Below are 19,710 nucleotides of genomic sequence, written 5' to 3'. Positions count from 1 at the left end.
TTTTCTGAAATACTTCACTATTTTCCTTCAATTTTACAAATGTGGATTTGACACATTAAACTGTCCCATCCCTTCTCCTTCTGTATTCAGCTATGGTGCATCTGTCCTTCATTAATATAGTTTACAGTACAGTCAATACAACTACAAACTCTATACAACAAAATTTTTACTGTGGAAAAAAAAAAAAAAGAGGATTTTGCCACAATACAAAGCAAATTACAATTTAATGGAACATTTTAGGTTCATATATTGGACAGTCTGAACCTGCATGCCACACATACTTTTTCTGTTGAGGATCATTATAATGTTTCTTTTCAGTCACTGAGTTCTTGGTGCAGCCGGTGTGTTTCGGTGCTTCAGCCAGTTTCCCTGTCTTGTCCTCAGGTACGTGTACCACAGCTCCAAGTGGATGGTGGCAGGAAATGCCGACTCCCCTGTCCCTCCGCGGGCCTACATCCACCCGGACTCTCTGGCTTCAGGAGACACCTGGATGAGGCAGGTGGTCAGTTTCGACAAGCTCAAACTCACCAACAACGAGCTGGACGACCAGGGACATGTAAGAGACCTTTTCTCACGGCATCTTTCATCATGACATAAATTACACATTGCTTCATAAATGCACTGACTCTGCAAAAGTTTTTAGATACGCTGGATGTTAGTTTTATGTTGCACCCTAAATGAGTGTGTCAGGCTTATTTGCATTTGAATATCATTGCTGAAAATTGTCTGACAAACAGCAAAAGACAGCAGATAAAAAAACAAATCTTTCTGTTTGGCTTTGTATTTATATTTAGTGCTCACATGCACATTGCTCTTCCTGCGTTGCTTGCTCATGCACTCTTAATTTTGATATTTTCCACATGATTTAAAGGCAACATATGGGGAATCTTTCTGCAGACACCAAGAAAGATATTAAATGGCGACCTCATCAGATAATGTAGTTTAATCTCTCATATGTTTATTGGTGATTGTGGTATTTCATGCTCACGGTTTACGTCAATTGAACACATTTTCAGCCAGTTAAAACCCCTCGACCGACAGACCAATCAGATGTCAGTATTTTTATTTTTATTCATTTTTTTCATAGCTGACTATGTACGGAATCCTGCAGCAGAGATGGTATTTCAGCTGAAACTCTCTGGGTTTAAAGCTGTAATTCATTAGTTTCCTTTTTGCGCTCTATACTCCATGTCACTCCCTGGTGCTATGGCAATGAACGCACTCTTGGAGCTGTGAGGCAGTTTTTGGACAGAAATGTTTTTGATGCGTTTGCTTGAAAGGAAAGTTGACACCGTACTTCATGGACTTCATGCTTTCATGACTCACAGAGCCATGAGACTTGTTCAAAATTGATTTTTTGCAATACAGGACGGTCTGCTTCACCACATACTGCCCTCCCACAGTCAGCCCGTTTCTTTTTGAAGATGGTCCACCCTGGGTGAATATTATTAGGCTTGAGGATTAGCGTGGACAGATATTAGAGGTCTGGGATTTGAACCTGTGCCCTTGTTTTAATATGTAATATTCATTTCCTTCATGGCTCTGTAAAGCATTTTGTAATGAAACGGTTTCGTTAAAGGTACTTAATGATTGAATTTGATTTGTAGTACGCTCCAGCAGCCACACCACTGAGCTAAAGTTTGAGTCTGACCACAATCTGCCTGATTTACTGCCTTGCTTGTAGCCAGTCAGTAACAGAGGTGGTGAGCTAAAGTAAGTTTCTTATTGGTTCTTGGCTGCTCTAAATCTGTAATGTGGGTTTCATAGGTGAAATATTTAACTGTAATGCAACAAGTTAGACCACAATTTGTTTGATTTACTGCCTTCCTTATATATAATCAGCAAGTGGGCAGCAGGCTAAAGTGAGTCCCTTATTTGCACTTTATACTTCTCTATAGTTAGAAATGGGTTTCATGGGAAAGGGACAATATTAGGTGGAAGAAAACTGTCAGCTTTTGATTGGCCCCTTATGTTTAATCCTGCAATGAAAGCGAAGAAAATGCAATATAAAGTACTATAAAATAATATTAAAATAAATGTTCTGAAAATTACTTAGCTGTGCAATATCTTTCATCTGTGCAGCAGCATTTCAACTATCATATCCAGCTCCGATAAACTCTTTGTAAAGTTGCTGAATGGCTGGTAAACATAGTTGAAAATGTAGCGTTAGCAAGCTAAGTTGGTGGAGACCACATCAAAAGGAAAAGGATTGGGGGGGAAGAAACACAGCTCCGAATAAACACTAAATGAATGTTTATCTGCCCCCTAGTGGCCAGAAATGTATTAATGTTGCTTTAAAGACATTTTAGCTCATAGTCCCACTATTTTTATTCAACCAAACCGGCTTTAAACCATGAGGGATTGATGTGTCGATAATGAGAACATGCTAAGTTGAATTTAACTGTCACTAAATATTTCATCTCAAACGGCCCTTGCAAAAAGTAACATTAAATTTGTGCAAAGTGTGGCTTTTCAACATCACAAAAATCTGAAAAATGGAAACTCTGAATGAAATTGAACTGCAATTGAACTCATAGCTTCATTTATGTAATATTTTCTGCAAAATGTGTAAAGCTGCTCAGAGCGTTCATTTCAATTTAATTTAGCCTTTTGTGGAAATTAAAGCAGGTTGAATAATAATATAATAATTGAATAATAATAATAGCAAATCCAGCAGTGTCTCAGCTCTACATGAAATCCATGTGCTTTTCTTCTCTGATGGAGAGTCGGTGCAGGAGATGACCTGCTCTCTCTCCGCGGCGGGCGGCACAACGGCTCCCGTCATGACTGTCGTTTAGGGACAACTGCTTTGATTGCTTCGGTCCGCGATACCGTTGAAACGAGCATGAGGAGCTGCAACAAATCAATTTCCTCTCTGAGCTTGCCATTAGAGGAGCAGAGATGCCAGGTGACGCCATGATTAGAAAAGCGGGGGAGTGATGCGTCGGAATGCATCCTGTACTCTGACAAAATGGTGGCTTCCAGTTTAGTGTATGGAGCTGCGTGGGGCTCCTCATGGTTCTGCAGATGATCACATCAGCTCAGTGGTGACAAATGTAATAACATATGGGTGTTAGTGGGCGAGGATTCACATGCAGGACTCTCTCTCAGAGTGAGGGGAGGTTGTCTTTCCTCTCCTGCTGCTCAGTTTAAGAGCTTTGTTTCCCTGGGGGGGATTTAGAGGCCAAAGGAAATTAATTTTGGAGCTTCCTGTGTGGGAAACCTCACCACTTCTCGCTCATCCTCCTGACTTGTGGTGTCGTGAAATGTCTGCCTCATCAGAAACAGACACCATACATGTCATGAATCATCAGACGTCACAGCGTACAACAGAAGCAGAGTCTGTGAGGAAAAAAAACAATATTTATTCTGTCTCAGATGGCACATTGTCATCCAGACTGATAAACAGTGCCTCCACTAGTTTGTAGTCTTGTGATTAGCTTCTATTGACAAAAACATAAAATCCTTGACATTTAAAAAAAAAGGAAGGAAAAAAGTCAAGAGTGACAATTTTGGTATTTTTTCTCTTTTTAAAGCCTCAAAGCCAGCAATTTCTGTTACACTAAATATTATCGACTTAATAAGCAACAAATTTAAAATATAAAAAATCATCGTTAGGTTTTATCTATCAACACTCACAAACTCAGCTGATCTCCTTCAATGCTGACCAATCAACTGTCCTCAGATTCTGATTCAGATTTTGTTAAATCTTGATTGGTGTATGGAAGCATGTGACATCACATTTTGCCCCGCCCACCTCCAACCACTGTAGAGAACACAAACACAAACACAAATGTCTCAGTGCGTCCACCATTTATAGTAGAAACCCGATGGAACAAAAGGCCTTTTAGGGCCTTTAAGTCTTTCCATTTACAATCTACTTCTTACTTCTACTCCTACCCACAGGAAAATATCCTAGTTTCTTTGCAGATTAAAGTTTTACATGCACATCCAATGGTGAGTTTAGAAAATATGACACATTGTTGATAATTGGTTCATTGATTGATTTAATTTCATGATTACAAATCCACTTCATCTTCTCACTCATGACTAAAAACACAATACAGCTGAATGGCTTTTTTTAATTTTACTGTTCTCCACATCTGCTTAACCAGCCCAAATGTACATAAACAGTTGATTCTGATAATAATTCTGTACAAAACTTTGAGTTCTGTTCTCTATAAACAGATATCTGCTCATGAATGCAGAATCCGTCTGTAAGGGATAAGATTTAGGGATTGGAAACGCTGCGGTTTCCATTTGTTGTCTCAGTAGTTTTGACCAATCATGTTTTGAGCAGGCTTTGGTTGGAGGCAGAGTGCAATCTCTGAACCAATGGGCTGTCATCTGATGATGATTTAACTTTTTTCATTAATCTTTTTTTTTATTATTTAACTCATCTGCAGATATGTAATTACAGAGATTAGCCATGCCATCAGAGATATGTCAAGTTGCTAATCAGACTGTAAACAATGACACAAAAGAGCAAATCTTGGCCTGGCCTGGTCATCTGGATAAACTCTGGTTACGCCGGGAACCCCAAAACATTGACTGCTGCCCCCGGAGGCTAAACTGTCATCAGGCCATAGCTGATGGGTTCTGAGAGCGATAAAGGTCAGGATATTTCTTGTTATGTAGTATGTTTCCACTTTAGTTTTGAATCTGAATTCTCCTTTTAAAAACTTGTCACTGACACCACAAACCAGTTCGTCAAAAAGTCAAAAAGCAGCTGAAAAGTATAACTTTTCATGTGTATCACGACTTTGTGTCATCCATCAAAACGATCAAGCAGCTCGGCGTCATGTGGCATCACACACAGGATGTCACACTGTAAGCTAACAACACGAAAACGTTCTGCCTTTGAGACGCCTCGTCTCCTGGCTGGACTCGTTAGCCTCAGGCTTCGTCCTTGTGGGTTCAGATCCACCTCATGCTGTCATTCTCGCCCGTCCTCTGTTTCCTGTCGGTCCTCTTCCTGTCTATGGGAAAACCTAATAAAACACTGGAGCAGGCTGAGCTAGCCAAGGATTTTTTGTTGCTTTTGTTTCATAGTTGCTTTGTTGTTAATGATCCATTTTGTTGCAAGTGATGCGTTGCATTGTAATGTATAAATGCTGTTTTGTGAGAATTTTCTACATAGTCTGCTTCAAACATTTTCTTCAATCTAGAGAGTTTGGCCTTTCAGAGATGCAAGTTTTTCATATGCCAGCAGTTTTCTGTGTGATGTGCTGTAGCCCTGCTCGTATACAGGCAGTACTGCATGCACTCATCAGTGCTTTTGGCTGGAATTTCACAGGTGAAATATTAACAGTAGTTTTAAAGTTAAACCACAGTCTGTGTGATTTCCTGCTTTGATTGCTGCATTCTTATGGCCATTGAAGTGTTTTTAACTATGTTTGAAAATCCATTTAGGCCCCACTGTTGTGTAAAATGTGCTTTTTAACTAAATATGATGTGACTTGACTTGATGGTGATACACACGACATCTGCTGTGTAGGATGTGTTGGTGTCTCTTGGGTGTGAGCGTACAGATGATTTTCAAAGGGGATTAAAAGAATGTCATTACCTACCATGACAATGAAAACATCACTTATTAAACCTAATAGTATCTGAGTGTAAACACTGTCAGCTGATGTCCTCTGGCTGCCCTCTGAGTCCTTTGTTCTGAGTTCAGCGTGTCGATGTGTGATCCGCTCTGACTACATCACCTCAGGCCGGCTGGGGACTACAAGCATGACTCCTCTGGACTGTGAGGCAGCTCTGTGTGTGTGTGTGTGTGTGTGTGTGTGTGTGTGTCTCTATTGTAAAATCTATATTGCTAAAATATGACTGCGATTCAACCTGTATCCACTTCATGAAAGCTTTTCTGTTTGTTCCGCTTCTATTTTAGTTCTTTTCTGGCAGAAATCATCTGATACATGTGTTACTTGTCCTTGCGTAGCAGCTGAAGATTTACAGAAACTGAAAAAGAAGTGAATTCTGCTTGAACACGCATGACTACAGCAGCTGAACAGACAAGGAAAACCTTCCAAAAAGTGCTGCCCCTCACTTGCACAATTAAATGATCATGTTGGAAAGGACATAAAGAGACAAGAAAGACACAAATCTGCAGTCATTGTGCTGAAACCTTCTGACAGGCTACCGTACTTTAATTCTGTAATTTCCATTTTTAAAATGCTTTCTCACCAATTTGTAGAGCAGCAGCAGGAAAACAACCCACAAAATTTTACGCACAGTTTACTGAGCACCCGAGGAAAGAGACACCACAGCACCGCCCATGCAGTTTGATCGACAGGTGATCTCTGGGCACGGCGAGCTGAGAATACCACAGAAATGAAGGCTGGGCAACACAGATGGAGGCAGAATGCTTTAAAAGGGAAGACTGCAGATTACAGCATGCGTCTGTGTGTATCCATACAGAATCTGTGTGGGCGATTTGAGGTCTGGAATGTTAAATGTAATGTTTCTGATAATCAGAAGTGCTCCCCCGCAGTCCCGGTTTGATACGACCCCCTCTCTTGTAACAGAGTGGGGGGTGGGTGGGTGTGTTTCGGGGGTGTTTGGCTCTGGGTAGGTTTTCTCACTCTCAGATTAATCAAGAGCAGACCGAGGCCCCGAGGCGAGGCTGGGGCCGACAATGTCTGACGCCTCCGCTCCGCTGTGAAATAATCCTCGGCCCTCCTGCGAGCGTCATCGCAGTGTGAACTCTGTTTCCGCTGGATGTCACGTAGCCCTGATAGAAAATCAGTCAAGCTAATTCATGTTGCAAAGGACTTGCATGTCTTATGTGTTTGCACACAGACTTCATGTTTTGTGTTTTGTCTTGAACTGGAAAGTTTAAAGGCACACATCACACATGCATGTCTGGATTTGTAATGAATCACTAAACAGACGAGGGCCTTCATTCACCATGCTGCTTAGTTTAAAGTTTGAAACCTTTTTGCAGTGTAACTCGTGAAAGCATGAATAGATCCTCAGGACTAGCAAAATGTTCTCAATTTGGAAGATGTCCGTCATCATTTTTTGCTTATTTTCCAAATGTCTTCACAAAGATGATTTAGGAAACCAATTACTCTCTCTCTCACACACACTTACAGATGCACAAATGAAGAAAAAATTCTGGACTAGAGTATTTTTTTTCTTCTCCAGTAATTTGGATTCAACTTTGGTCAGACATCGTACCAGCTGGCTGATCCAGATGAGCCTTCACAGACCGCACTGTCACTGCTAATAATGTTAATATGTGCTGCACTTCACCTTCTTTCCCTTCATATTTTCAGATCATTCTCCACTCCATGCACAAGTATCAGCCTCGTGTTCATGTCATCAGGAAAGACTTCAGCAGTGAGCTGTCTCCAAACAAGGCAGTGCCCAGCGGGGAGGGAGTCAAGACCTTCAGCTTCCCCGAGACCGTCTTCACCACCGTCACTGCCTACCAGAACCAACAGGTGTGCAGCGCTCATTTTATTTCTACGCAGGAAAAGCATTATTCTTACTATTCTTCTTCTTCTTCTTTTTATTATATTTATTAGTGATATATTGTTCGCAAATCTTGACCCAGCATGCCTGGTCCTGCTAATTCGTACTTCAAATTTGCTTTTTCTTGCAATTTCTCAAAATTCTTCAACTTTACTGCAGAAAACATCACAGATTTCACCATAAATATGATCAGATTCAGATGCACTTTGACAAGCAGTTTTGTGAGCTAAAGTTTTTCGTCTCTTGTTTTTCTTATAACTATACTTGGAAGGACATTGTCTCCTTAGAACTTGTCCTCTAAGAGGGTGCTTCCCAAATTGTGTATAATTAAACCAACCAAAATGCAACAGTTTCTACTTTAATTCCTAAAACTAACTGGCAATACTACATGGCATGGTAGGAACCAAAAACATTTTCTTTGAGATGATTTAGAGACAAAGGATGACTTGCAGCTTTTAATATTAGCACACTTTATTGCCAAATAGCACAGTTATAATTGCATATTTAGACGATTTGGAAAAAGTTGCGCATTCATTTTAACCTGCAATAATCACAAACATCTCCTAACCATGTTCTTCTTGTGTGCAGATCACCAGACTAAAGATCGACCGCAACCCGTTCGCCAAAGGATTCCGGGACTCTGGCAGAAACAGGTACGTTATCCCAGCATCTGTTTACTGATAGAGCAGCCTCACAATACAGCCTGTTACGATGTGCCCCACAAAAATCTTTCTTTTTCTATATATATATATGGAAATAGTCCTCTGAAGATAGCTCTCAGTACTATACGCTGCTCCACATAAAAACAGCTGCTTTCTCTGTTGCCTCAGAGGAACTCTTCAGATCTGCCGCACAGACAGATTCAATCATAATAGATGGGGTCACTTGCACACCTGACCTCTCTCTCTTTATTTCTATCATTGTCTCATTCTTCTCATTCCAAAGGTTCAAATGCTAAGAACACGGTGCATGCATGAAAGTGGAGAAACCGCAAGTTGTAATTAATCAATCAGCGTCACATTTCACCAGTTTATTGTTGTTTTACACCACATAGTCAGATTTATTGTATATTATCATGTTATTAACATGTCGTGCTCCAATTATAAACTCCAAAATAATTGTGTTAACATTCTTTTCATTTAGTGTGGAATAATGTGACGATCTTAGCCAGCAGACAGGTTGCAGTTAACCTTCTTGATGTGGTTTCTCTATCAACAATGTTCAACAAGCACCAGCTTCTCATAGGAGAAAAAAACGTGTGACAGCAAACATCACACACAACCTGCCTGGTCAGAACCTTTCATCACTCCGTCAGCTGTTGCATCAGCTCTGTTGTCAGTACTGCTGTGCTGATGTCAGCCAGAGAGAGCACTGCTATTGGCTGCTGACACTGTAGGATCATCAATCATGTTACTGATCAGCACACACCTTTTGTGCAGGATACTAATATTCTTACATATGCTTGATTTTGTCAGTTAAGACAAGCCCTCATTGTCTCCCTTTCCTTCTTTCCTCCCTTTCACTCTCTCTCTCTCCATTCTCTTGATTTGCCTCTCTTTTACTCAGTCTCTGAATTATCATATATAACATTTGTGGAGGAGAGGAAGAAGGAGAGGGGGTGTGCTGAACCACCAGACGCCTCTGCACATGAAAGCAGCCCCCTCATCTGGTCTACATTATTGGCACACAGATATTTGAGACATCTTTTTTCGTTTTTCAAACAATAGACCGTTTGATTTATGAACTGGCTTTAGAATTTCATTGCAGAAAAGCTACAGATGAAAAGATAACGGAGACTGAGATATTTGTCCGCAGAGAGAATGAATTTATCTTCACGTACGGCTTGTGGATCCTTCCTTTCAGTCCTGTTGGCATTTGTTTTGTCCGGATTCAGGCAGGAGCCTCGGCGAGTGAGGACTTGAGGACTAGAGCTGCATTTTATCTTTGGTCATTCATGAATGTTGTTAGAGAGCTGAGACTCTGACCAGTGACCTCCATACTGCTGCTTTCGCGTAATTATGGTGATTTAGGAGCGTAATTGGTCACTCACTGTAAGTCATCCTGGACAAGGGTGTCTGCTGAACACAGAATGTAACTGCAGATAAAACCAGTATTTTTCAGTCCATTGCATTGTTACATTAGATTTTACACCACAGCTGGAAGAGTTTTTTCTGCCTCCATGTGCCTCAGATTGAATTTTTAATTAACAAAAACCTGCAGAAGACTGTGTCTATGGTATAAAGCATTGTTGATAGCAACTATATTTTGACACAAATTCTGTCTTGAATTCTTGAATTATGAGGATGAGCTGCATATTTGGACATTAGTAGCAGTAATAATAATAATAATAATAATAATAATAATAATAATAATAATAATAATAATAATAATAACAATGATAATAATGATAATAAGAATAATAATAAGAAGAAGAAAGTTTTATCTCTATTTATATTAAGTTTATTTTTAAGAAAAAAGAAAATGTGTTTTAAAGAAGATGAAAACTACAGTAACGAGCATGAAAAACAAAGCAGCAAAAAGATTAAAAAGACAGTTAAAACAATTAAAATAAACATGAATTTGAAGCAGCATAACCCCATCTGACTACCATCTGAGTCCCAGTGGTGGTGGTTGGTTGGATGTTGGCATCAGCCTCCGCTGCAGCTCATTCAGTTAATAAAGGGTAATCAGGTTACTGATTGGCTCCCGTGTGACTGTGTGTGAATGTTGTCTCCTTTTTCATTTTTATTGCAGAAGGGGGGCGATGCACGTGTGCTTCCTGTATCAAATCAATCCTGCCTCCTTCAGCACACACACAGTTTTTAAATGTGATTGAGCCTGTGAAAAGTGAGTCTCTTCAGCGTCCTGACAATTTGAAAGAGTTCAGGAACGTTGCATTCTGCTTGCATATTACAAACCATATATGGACAAGACATAGAAAGGCACGCAATCACGTCTTATAAACATAAATCCCCACCAACATGTTTTAATGGGAGCCGTGAGAGAGCGGCGTGTCTGTCTATAGGAAACTTCAGGCCTTCTCTGTCACTCCTCTGCTTGGTTTTCCTCTCTTGTTACTGTTTGTTTAGGTCACATGGACTTAAGTAGTCATTTTTAAGTCATGTATACCAGTAGACACTGCACGTCAACCAAGTCCACAGTTATAACCAATAGGATAATTATGCGAAACAGGAAGATATGTGAGCAGATAGGAGCCAAGATATGTGGCTCACATCCTGTGTGAGTATCACATGCATTTGTTTGTGTAGCAGTTTGAAGTATCACATTTATATTCACAGAAATATTTAAAGCCAAGACTTTGTTGGCTGCAGTCAGATCAGAAGGAATATGGTACTCATTTTCCTGGAACATGCCAACATATCTGACATGTTTGGAAATCTTTGTATCTTGACACAAAAGTCCAGTTTAGTGGGTTCAGTTGTAATGATGGACATGCTGACTGGGATCAAAGGTCAAAGCTGATACAAGATTGTCAAAAAGAAACAGAAAAGATTTATGCTATTTGACAAAAAGTCTGCACAGAGCACCAGACTGAAGTTCCCATAAAGTACAAATGTCTTGTTACTATGACAACAAACACATCTAGTCAAACATTTTTAGGCCACAGTTGGCTGGATGTTTGAGGAGATGCCTCAGCACTGCAAAAAGTCACCTTTGAGTAGCAAAAGGGTTGTGAAATTTACCAAATTCTGTACTCAGCAGTTTTCTGCTGTAATGCCAACTAGTTTTGAATTTAAATATGAGATTATTTATTTTATGAAATTATTTGTTTTATCAAGATATACTTTCTGCAGTGAAGGCTGTGCTTTTAACCAATTTAGCAAAGGAAAAAAGAAAAAAATAATTAGCATATTGAAAGAAAAAATCAAGATTAGTTACCTTGAAACAACGTAAATGTTGCTTGACATCCATTTATCCTGGTTAGGAAAATGTAGGCTTTATCCTCCTGTAATAAAACAGTACGACCTGCCCGTTTTGCAGTCAATTCAGCCAAACTGCAAAAGTGGAAGGCAACAGCTGCAAACATTAAAACAGGTGTGACAGCTTTTGTTTTTCCTGCCCAGCCATATGTGTCTTTTAAACATTGCTCAGTTTGTATTAGTATCGGATATTGGTGGCATTAACAGTCGTCAAAAAAGCTAACATTTCTTTGGGTTTTAGCGGTAAAGTGACTGCAGTGTGAATGCAGCCTGTTTGCTGCGAAACATTACCAACTAATTCCACATTGAGGGGAAATTCAAAGTTAATAGAAAGGGCAAACCTGCACTGCTAATTCTCAAATTAAGCACCGACTTGTTTTCTTTTTCCTGACTTTCTTATTAGTATCTTAATACAGAACTCTCTCAAGCTAGAGTTATGGCGGTGTCGTCAGTTTTGTCTGGTGACCGGGCTTTATGGCCTAGCGGAGGGATACAGCTCATTTGTTGGGTTTTGGTCCCGCAGCAGTGTGGCTGTATGAATGAGTGCACTGATGGAGAGGGTCCGGCCGATTAGCATGGCGCACTAACGAGCTGCCGCGGCCAGGGAGTTAGTGGCCCTAAAATAACATGGGGAGCAGGGACGGGCGCTGGTTTCCCTGGGACAGGGCCGAGCGGCGTGCAGGGAAGTAAATCAAGCAGGAAGGAGAACCGTGTACAGATTCAAGATGAAACGTCACCCAGATTTATGTGCACAGTAAAAACCTGCTCCTTTTTAATGGCTCCAGTTTCCTCCGAGCAGGACTCCAGTTTCTCCCTCCCTCTCTCTCTGTGTCCTTCTCTTACGCTCGCTCAGTCTGACTCATTTACCACCAACCTCTCCCTCGCGCTCTCTCTCTCTTATTCACACACACACACACACACACACACACACACACACACACACACACACACACACACACACACACACACACACACACATTCACAAATATTAACTAATATCACTGGCCTTCTCCATTCACTGATCTCCTCTGTCTGTCTCTCACACATGTCAATCTCTCCCCAGTCATTAGACACACACACACACACACACACACACACACACACACACACACACACACACAGACCACAGACACACACACACACACACACACATACACACACATACACACACACACACACACACACACACACACGTACATACGAGTGTGTATTGGTCATATATTTTATGGCCTTCTATAAAAATAGCTTTTATTTAAATATGACTTTTCTAATAATGTATGTTAAAGATACGAGAAAAAAAGGCACATATCTTAAAACAATGCTTAACTGGACAGGAGAGGCAACATCAGGATATAATAATTCCATCTACAGGACTGCATGAATGATGGAAAAATGTGTATTTCTGAAACTATTGTTTTGCTGTCATTATTATTCAGTGTTGCACTTGTCATGTCAATCAAGATTTAAGTGGAAAACTACAACGAGGATAAAAGAATGTTAATAAATAAATAAAATTGTCATTCTCTTCGCCTCTTTATAACGGCGGGAAGGCCAGCAGTTCAGAGGGAGGGCCTCACATGCACGAACACGCACACGTGTCCAGCCCGGCTACCAAAACAAAGAGCAGAGAAGCTCGCTTTACAACACAGTCAGAGGGAGTGCAGCAGCTTTCTCTGCCCAGAATACTCCACTCTATCTTTACATAGCAGTTCATGTCCAAGTCTCATATATAGAACCGCTAAACTCTGCCCTCTCCATTTCACTCTGCTCCAAACTCTGTGTGTGTGTGTGTGTGTGTGTGTGTGTGTGTGTGTGTGTGTGCGTGCGTGCGTGCGTGCGTGCGTGTGTGTGCGTGTGTATGAGAGTGTGTTCATATCATCTGGTCAACACACACATTTTGTTTTGGTGTTCTGAACCCTCTCTCTGCCTGTCTGTCTTCTCTATCAGGACTGGCCTGGAGGCAATCATGGAGACCTATGCTTTCTGGAGACCTCCTGTGAGGACGCTCACATTTGAAGACTTCACCAACATGCAGAAACAGCAAGGTGTGTGAATGCACACTCTGTGTACGGCAGAAAACAAAACATCAAACCTCATGTTTGTCTTGTCTACTTCTAGTTCTAATTGGAACTTCTACTTCAGTTTCCTAAGACAGTTATTTTGGCAGCTTAAACAGTCGGGGTCAGATCACTTACCAACAAAGTAAAGACTAATCTCTGTGTCTCCACTTTGATGATTTTTACTGGTATTATTGTTGCAGATAGGCACAAATTAGGGGCTGTAGAAAGAACGCCTTGGTTTCTTCTGAAAGACTGAAATCCTAAGCTGATGGTTTGACCTCCACCAGATGACACCCATTTACAACAACAAAATAAGTGATGCCAGATATGCAGGAGCATTGCTAGCAGCGTTTGTTGAGTGTTCAAATGCGTTTCATAGCCTTGCTTACTGTCAGACACCTGACAGAACACGACTTTTCTGACCTTTTTTCTTAAAGCAGACACTTTAGAGCCCACTCATCTCATTAGATCAGCAAAAAAAAAAACCTCATGTGAGAGAATCTTCACTCTCGAGTTGTAGCACCATCTGCTCTTGACTTGAATACGTGAACACGACGTGAAATGATTAGATTGAAATAGTCACTGATTGGGATCTTTTCCAGGGTGCTGGATATTATTGAACTTAAGCTATTTCTCGTTTAGTATGCGATCTGAATCCTTGGCAACCACTTTGAGAAACACTCTGGTATCCCATAAAACTGACTGCTGGTGTTAATGTGCTTTTGTAACGTTTTCTATCACATCTCACTTGGATGTGAATGTGTCAACTTGTTGGCACACAACATTTGATGGTTATTACAAATGAAAGTAAATATGGACCAATCTGCTCCTAATTTAGCGACTATCTCCAAAACTGAGAATAGTGCACAGTGCTAATTAGCATGACCTTGGTGCATGTGCTGTCCCAACCTGAACTCTGCATATTTTCCCTGCATATATCACCACACACTGCGTCAGCTATGGTTGTCCTTCATTTGAGCTTGGCCATACGCTGCTCCTCTGGCAGGTCGGCCGGTGTCTGCTGAACTTTTCACACCGCGCACCCTTGAAAATAAAATCGTTAAATAAACCCTGTGGCTTTTGGACGCCTCCATGACACGAGTCAGAGTCAGTCGGGCCACCTCCCTTTGTCTCAGCTCCAGCACCGGCACAAGGTCTTAGTCATGGCTCATATCAAGGGCCACGCCGCTTTAAAGCAACTCAGTTTCCTCATGGACCCTATCTCTGTTACCTCTGGAGGTCAGCATGACGTGACGCTCCGTATTTTGTCTGAGCAGGCGGACATGTGTTTGTTATCATTAAACTCCTCCAAAGTGATTAGGATTTAATCAAAGTTCTTGCACCGCCAGTGAACCTTGTGTCACCCTGAAAGGACAGTGGTGTGTGTGTGTGCAGTAACTGCATATGTGTGTGTGTGTGTGTGTGTGTGTGTGTGTGTGTGTGTGTGTGCCTTTGCCCTTATGGCACCAGACACCCTTTTCCCTTCAAGTAATCAACTATTCCCCCTCGGCGCTGAAGCACCTCCAGCCCTTCTAACCAGAGGAAAACATGACATCACCAAACTATCTTCCCTTCTCTTTTCCCTCATATATGTTACCTTGCTTTCTCTCTCTCTCTCCCCCTTTTCTTTGTTTCTCTCCCTCCTGCAAGCCCCCCCCCCCATCCTCTCTAACGGAGCAGAGCAGAGTGCTGCAGCGATATTATCGAAGGCATATGGTGAAAAATCAGAACCCTGGCCAAGCAAGTCCTGGATTATTTAGTTATGCCTCCTCCTCATTCTTGGTTCAAACCGAATTTCTCCAACGGCAAGATGAACTCTGGCCAAATTCTCATTAATAGAGAAATATGCGATTGATATCCCACAGCTATCATTTCACTTTGAAAGGCTTGACTTAGTGGATGTCAAAACTGAGAGTGCATGACTTTTTATTGAGGAAAAGACTTGGGATGTGGGGCAGCTCTGTTGACCAGACATGGTCAAAACTCAATCCATATTTATCTCCACATACCAGCAATATATTTTACAATGCGGCCCATGATCTTGTTTCCAGTAGAAAGTGTAAGGCCCTGCAATTAGTCTGAATGTAGGAGTTTGAAGAAGTCCATGTGGATGAACAGGGTTATATATTAAATTGGCAACAGGTGAATTCATAATGTAACTAACTGCTTACTTTATTAGTCTGACTCAGTGCATGTGGACCACTGGGAAATGGTCCCATTGGTGATTACTACTGAATTTTGTTTCCATCTGCTCTTTGTGAAGAAAGAGACAAGGACGACACATGCTCAAACACAGAAGATACATCCTGATGATGGAGAACTTGCATAGTGCATAGGAGAATAGCCCATAGTTCATTCTTTGAACATACAAGAACACATTTAAAACAACAGTTTTGACACAATGCTAAAACATGGCAGCCAAACCAGTTTTCTTAGCTATTTTATGTTGAATAGCCCTTTCACTCTAATGCGGTAAACTAAAAAAAGATGCTCCAGTTTGTTTTTGATTGATTTTATAATAACTTATGACGTGGTATGACCATCCATCATGAACATTTGAAGCGCCACTTCCTTTCTCAGAGTTTTACCAACATGAGGAAATCATAAATGATCTGAAACTATTCATTACTTCCAAACTCTGATGTTTAACTGTATTTCACTCTTTCTGTATGTGTCTATTTTGCAGGTGGAAGCACAGGCACTTCTCCCACCACCTCCAGCACGGGAACCCCCTCCCCATCTGGTGCGGCACACCTCTTGTCTCCCTCCTGCTCCCCTCCAACCTTCCACCTCGCCCCTAACACCTTTAATGTGGGCTGCAGGGAAAGTCAGCTCTGCAACCTGGGTCTGTCCGAGTACCCAGCTTGTGCTCGCAGCAACATGGCAGCCTTGCAGGGCTATGGCGGCCTGGCCGACAGTTCCTATGGACGCCTCCAGGCTGCAGGGAGTGCTGTGGCCTCTGCTCAGCCCTCTGAATCCTTCCTACCACAGAGGACTTCCTCCTTGATTGCTGCTGGCATGCAGGGCAGTGCTCATGCCTCCCTGACCGGCGGAGGTAGTGGTGGCGGCACTGGAGGCAAGGTGGATGCCTACAGCGGTCAGCTCGGCTCCTTCCCAGCCTCCCAGCTTCAGTACGTGATGCAGGCTGGAGGTGGCTCCAGCTCTGCCTCATCCTCTTCATCCGGATCCTCCTCTTCCTCCGCCCACATGTTCAGCGGGAGCCACCACCACGTGCAGCAGGGCTCCTACAACGCTTTCTCCCTGCACAACCCTTACAACCTGTACGGATACAACTTCCCCACCTCCCCTCGCTTGGCCGCCAGCCCTGAGAAGCCCCAGGGAGGCTTGCTGTGCTCCTCGTCTCCTGCCGGGGCCTTCGCTGAGCGCCAGTACCTGTCCAATGGAAGCATGGACACAATGCACATGATCAGCAATACCACCAGTGGCCAGCAGGGCAGCAGCTCCTGTGATGGACGTCAATATGGCTCCTCCTCTCAGATGTCCATGCACATGGTGTAGAAACTGGTATTGAACCTCACAGTCCTCCATGTTTCTAACGTCTTTTCTAACTTCTAATCTATGAACCCGGTTTGGTGTCGATATTGAGCCGGTGTTTTCACATGAGGTACAAAGCAAACCTTTCAGAAAAGGATTTCACTTCATGTTTTTGTTTTTAAAGACACTCCACAACCTACAAAACATTACAGAGGGAGTCAAAACTATTATTTAATTATCTTTGTATTAATAACGCAAAAAATTTGGACAACAGCCTGACTGTTTCTGACAGGACAGAAACTCTGATTGTAAGGAAGAGGTAGGAGCCCACACGCTCTGGTTCAGAGGGGATTATCAGTTGTGAATCTGTTATGGTGCAATAATATCAACACTCTTTTCAAGTGACTCATTTTTGACTTTTGTGGGACTTAAAAGCTCTTCACTGTGATCCAGAAGTTTTTGCTTCACCCAGCACTTGTGCCGCATCGCTTTAGAAATGTCATGGGGTCAGTGGTTTGCCGTCATGGTCTGAAGTTCTGGAATTAGAGGGACAACTGGACAACTGGATGACTCACTGCTCCACATACATGCAGGAGATGAAGTATCTGATACAACTCGTGGATGCGTCGTGTCAAAGAACTGTAGGTTCACTGAGGAACTCTGTCTTCATCCTGAAAACTCTCAGCAGGCGAGTACATGAGTGATCAGGACTCCACCACACAACTTCATCAACCCATTATCCTCATAGACTGGAATGGCTTCACTATTTTTGAGTGGATTATGTTTTTAAGCATATATATATAAGATGCCGAATGCAATCAATAACATAAGCTTAAAAGTTGTTGTGTGAAAAGTTATAAAAAGAAGCAATAGCAAAACAGAGTAATTAAAGTATGTTTTGGTGTGTTGTAGAGATGTGTATTTAAGTGCTGAGCAATATAACAATTTTACAGGCCAATCTGTTATAAAAATGTGTGGAAAAAGGAAAATAGCAAAGTAATTCTTTTTTGAGGCATTTAAAAAAATGTAAATACAGGTGCCAAGCACGTAAAAAGCTCAATAAACGTTTTGATTCATGTCCATTGTTTGCATTTTTTCTCTTTGTTAGCAGTAGCTTTTTGTGTTTTCCAACTCAAGGTAAAATGCCATGAAGACACTTTCCCCAAAACTCAGGGGAAACAGGAGTCGCTCATAAAAAAATCATTTGGAGAACATAAACAAGTGTTTACTGTCGGCAATCAACAAAATAATGATACTTTTACGTGTTGGATGTTTTATATTTCACAGCAATTACAACCCCGATTCCTAAAAACACTGGGGCGCCGTGTGAAATGCAAATAAAAACAGAACGCAGTCTTTCGCAAACAAGCTGTGTTTAGTGACAACAGTTTTCCAAAGTGTTCCTGAGTCCATGCATTAATCTCCTTTATCTAATCATGTGTTCACAAAGTGGTGAACCTCTCTCCATCCTCGCTTGTGAACAGCTGAGCCTTTCCAGGATGCCCCTTTCATAGCCAATCATGATACTCTCACCTGTCATCAATGAACCTGTTTACCTGTGGAACGATCCAAACAGGTGTTTTTGGAGCGTTCCACATCTGTGCCGGTCTTTAGTTGCTCCTGTCCCACCTTGTCTGAAACGTGTTGCTGCTTCAAGTAAGCAGATATTTACAAAAATCAATGAAGCTGATGAGCTCAAACATTAAATACAATGTCTTTGTACTGTTTTCAATTGAGTATATGTCAGAAAGGATTTGCAAATTATCACATTCTGTTATGTTTTACACAATGTCCTGAATGTTTGGAATCAGGATTGTAATTATTGCAAATAACTGATAAATTATTACTCTACAAACATGCAATTTTAAGTGGAGTTGGAGTTGAACTGCTGTCAATCACAGCCTCCCGGCCACAATAACAACAAATGACAATATTATTAATCACCCAAGAGAGTGTTCTCCACTTATAATACACACACATCTGCTCTGCACCACATCACAGGCATGAGCTTCAAACACTGACGCAATGCATCGATCATAAACCAAACTGGAAGAGAACGACCCCAAAAAGACAAATTTTCTCCCTGCTGGTTCTGTTTATTATGAGAATGAAGAATGAAGCTCTTGTGCCAACTGCACTCAGCTGCACTGCTGTTGTGCTCAATGCACATAAATATGGCACCTGTTTAAAGAGACAGAGAAATCCCCTTGTAATCATTTGAACCTCCAAGAGAGGGAAAACATGCAGCATTTAGGGTCATTACGACTCCAGCTTTGTGGTTCCCCTCTTGTTACACAGGCACGGACTCCAGGGATTTAGCCATGGGCCAATCAGCGTCCATTACACGGATGTCTTCTGAGCGGCTCTCCCCAATCACTTCCTATCATATGTACAGCTCCAGCCATGAAATATCATATCTGAACCATCATCAGAAAATGAAGGGGGTGCAGGACCGTGGAGACAGCGACCCAGTATTGGAAACACCTGTTTTTCCAAGCATGACTTCAAATAATGAGCAGGGTGATGTACCGGAGAGAAGCGCATGATTTCATAATTTGGCTCCGCTCCATCTATGTGGACATTATTTCCAATAATTATTCACGTTATTTGTCTGATATACACCCCCTCTCTTGTTCCAGCAGCATTCAGAATCACCCTGTCCCCCTCGTCGCCCCCACCCGTCTTCACCGCAAATTTACCTCAGAGCCTGTTAAATTAGGAGATGTATTTGTAAA

At 41.7% G+C, this 19,710-nt stretch overlaps 1 protein-coding gene across 1 annotated transcript in view; it reads left to right on the top strand.

The window, feature by feature from the left end:
• The window catches only part of tbx15 (T-box transcription factor 15), a 37,515-nt gene extending 19,465 nt beyond the window's left edge, over positions 1-18,050 (top strand). The window contains exons 4-8 of the mRNA XM_070975656.1: positions 385-556; positions 7,281-7,448; positions 8,068-8,132; positions 13,368-13,465; positions 16,167-18,050. Of these exons, the coding sequence (XP_070831757.1) occupies positions 385-556; positions 7,281-7,448; positions 8,068-8,132; positions 13,368-13,465; positions 16,167-16,999 (1,336 nt within the window). The 3' untranslated portion in view covers positions 17,000-18,050. The remainder of the gene's footprint in view (positions 1-384; positions 557-7,280; positions 7,449-8,067; positions 8,133-13,367; positions 13,466-16,166) is intronic.
• Positions 18,051-19,710: the final 1,660 nt, after the last annotated feature.

Source organism: Chaetodon trifascialis, chromosome 12 (genome assembly GCF_039877785.1).
Source record: "Chaetodon trifascialis isolate fChaTrf1 chromosome 12, fChaTrf1.hap1, whole genome shotgun sequence".
Lineage (NCBI taxonomy): Eukaryota > Metazoa > Chordata > Actinopteri > Chaetodontiformes > Chaetodontidae > Chaetodon > Chaetodon trifascialis.
This window is presented reverse-complemented; position numbering and strand designations above follow the sequence as displayed.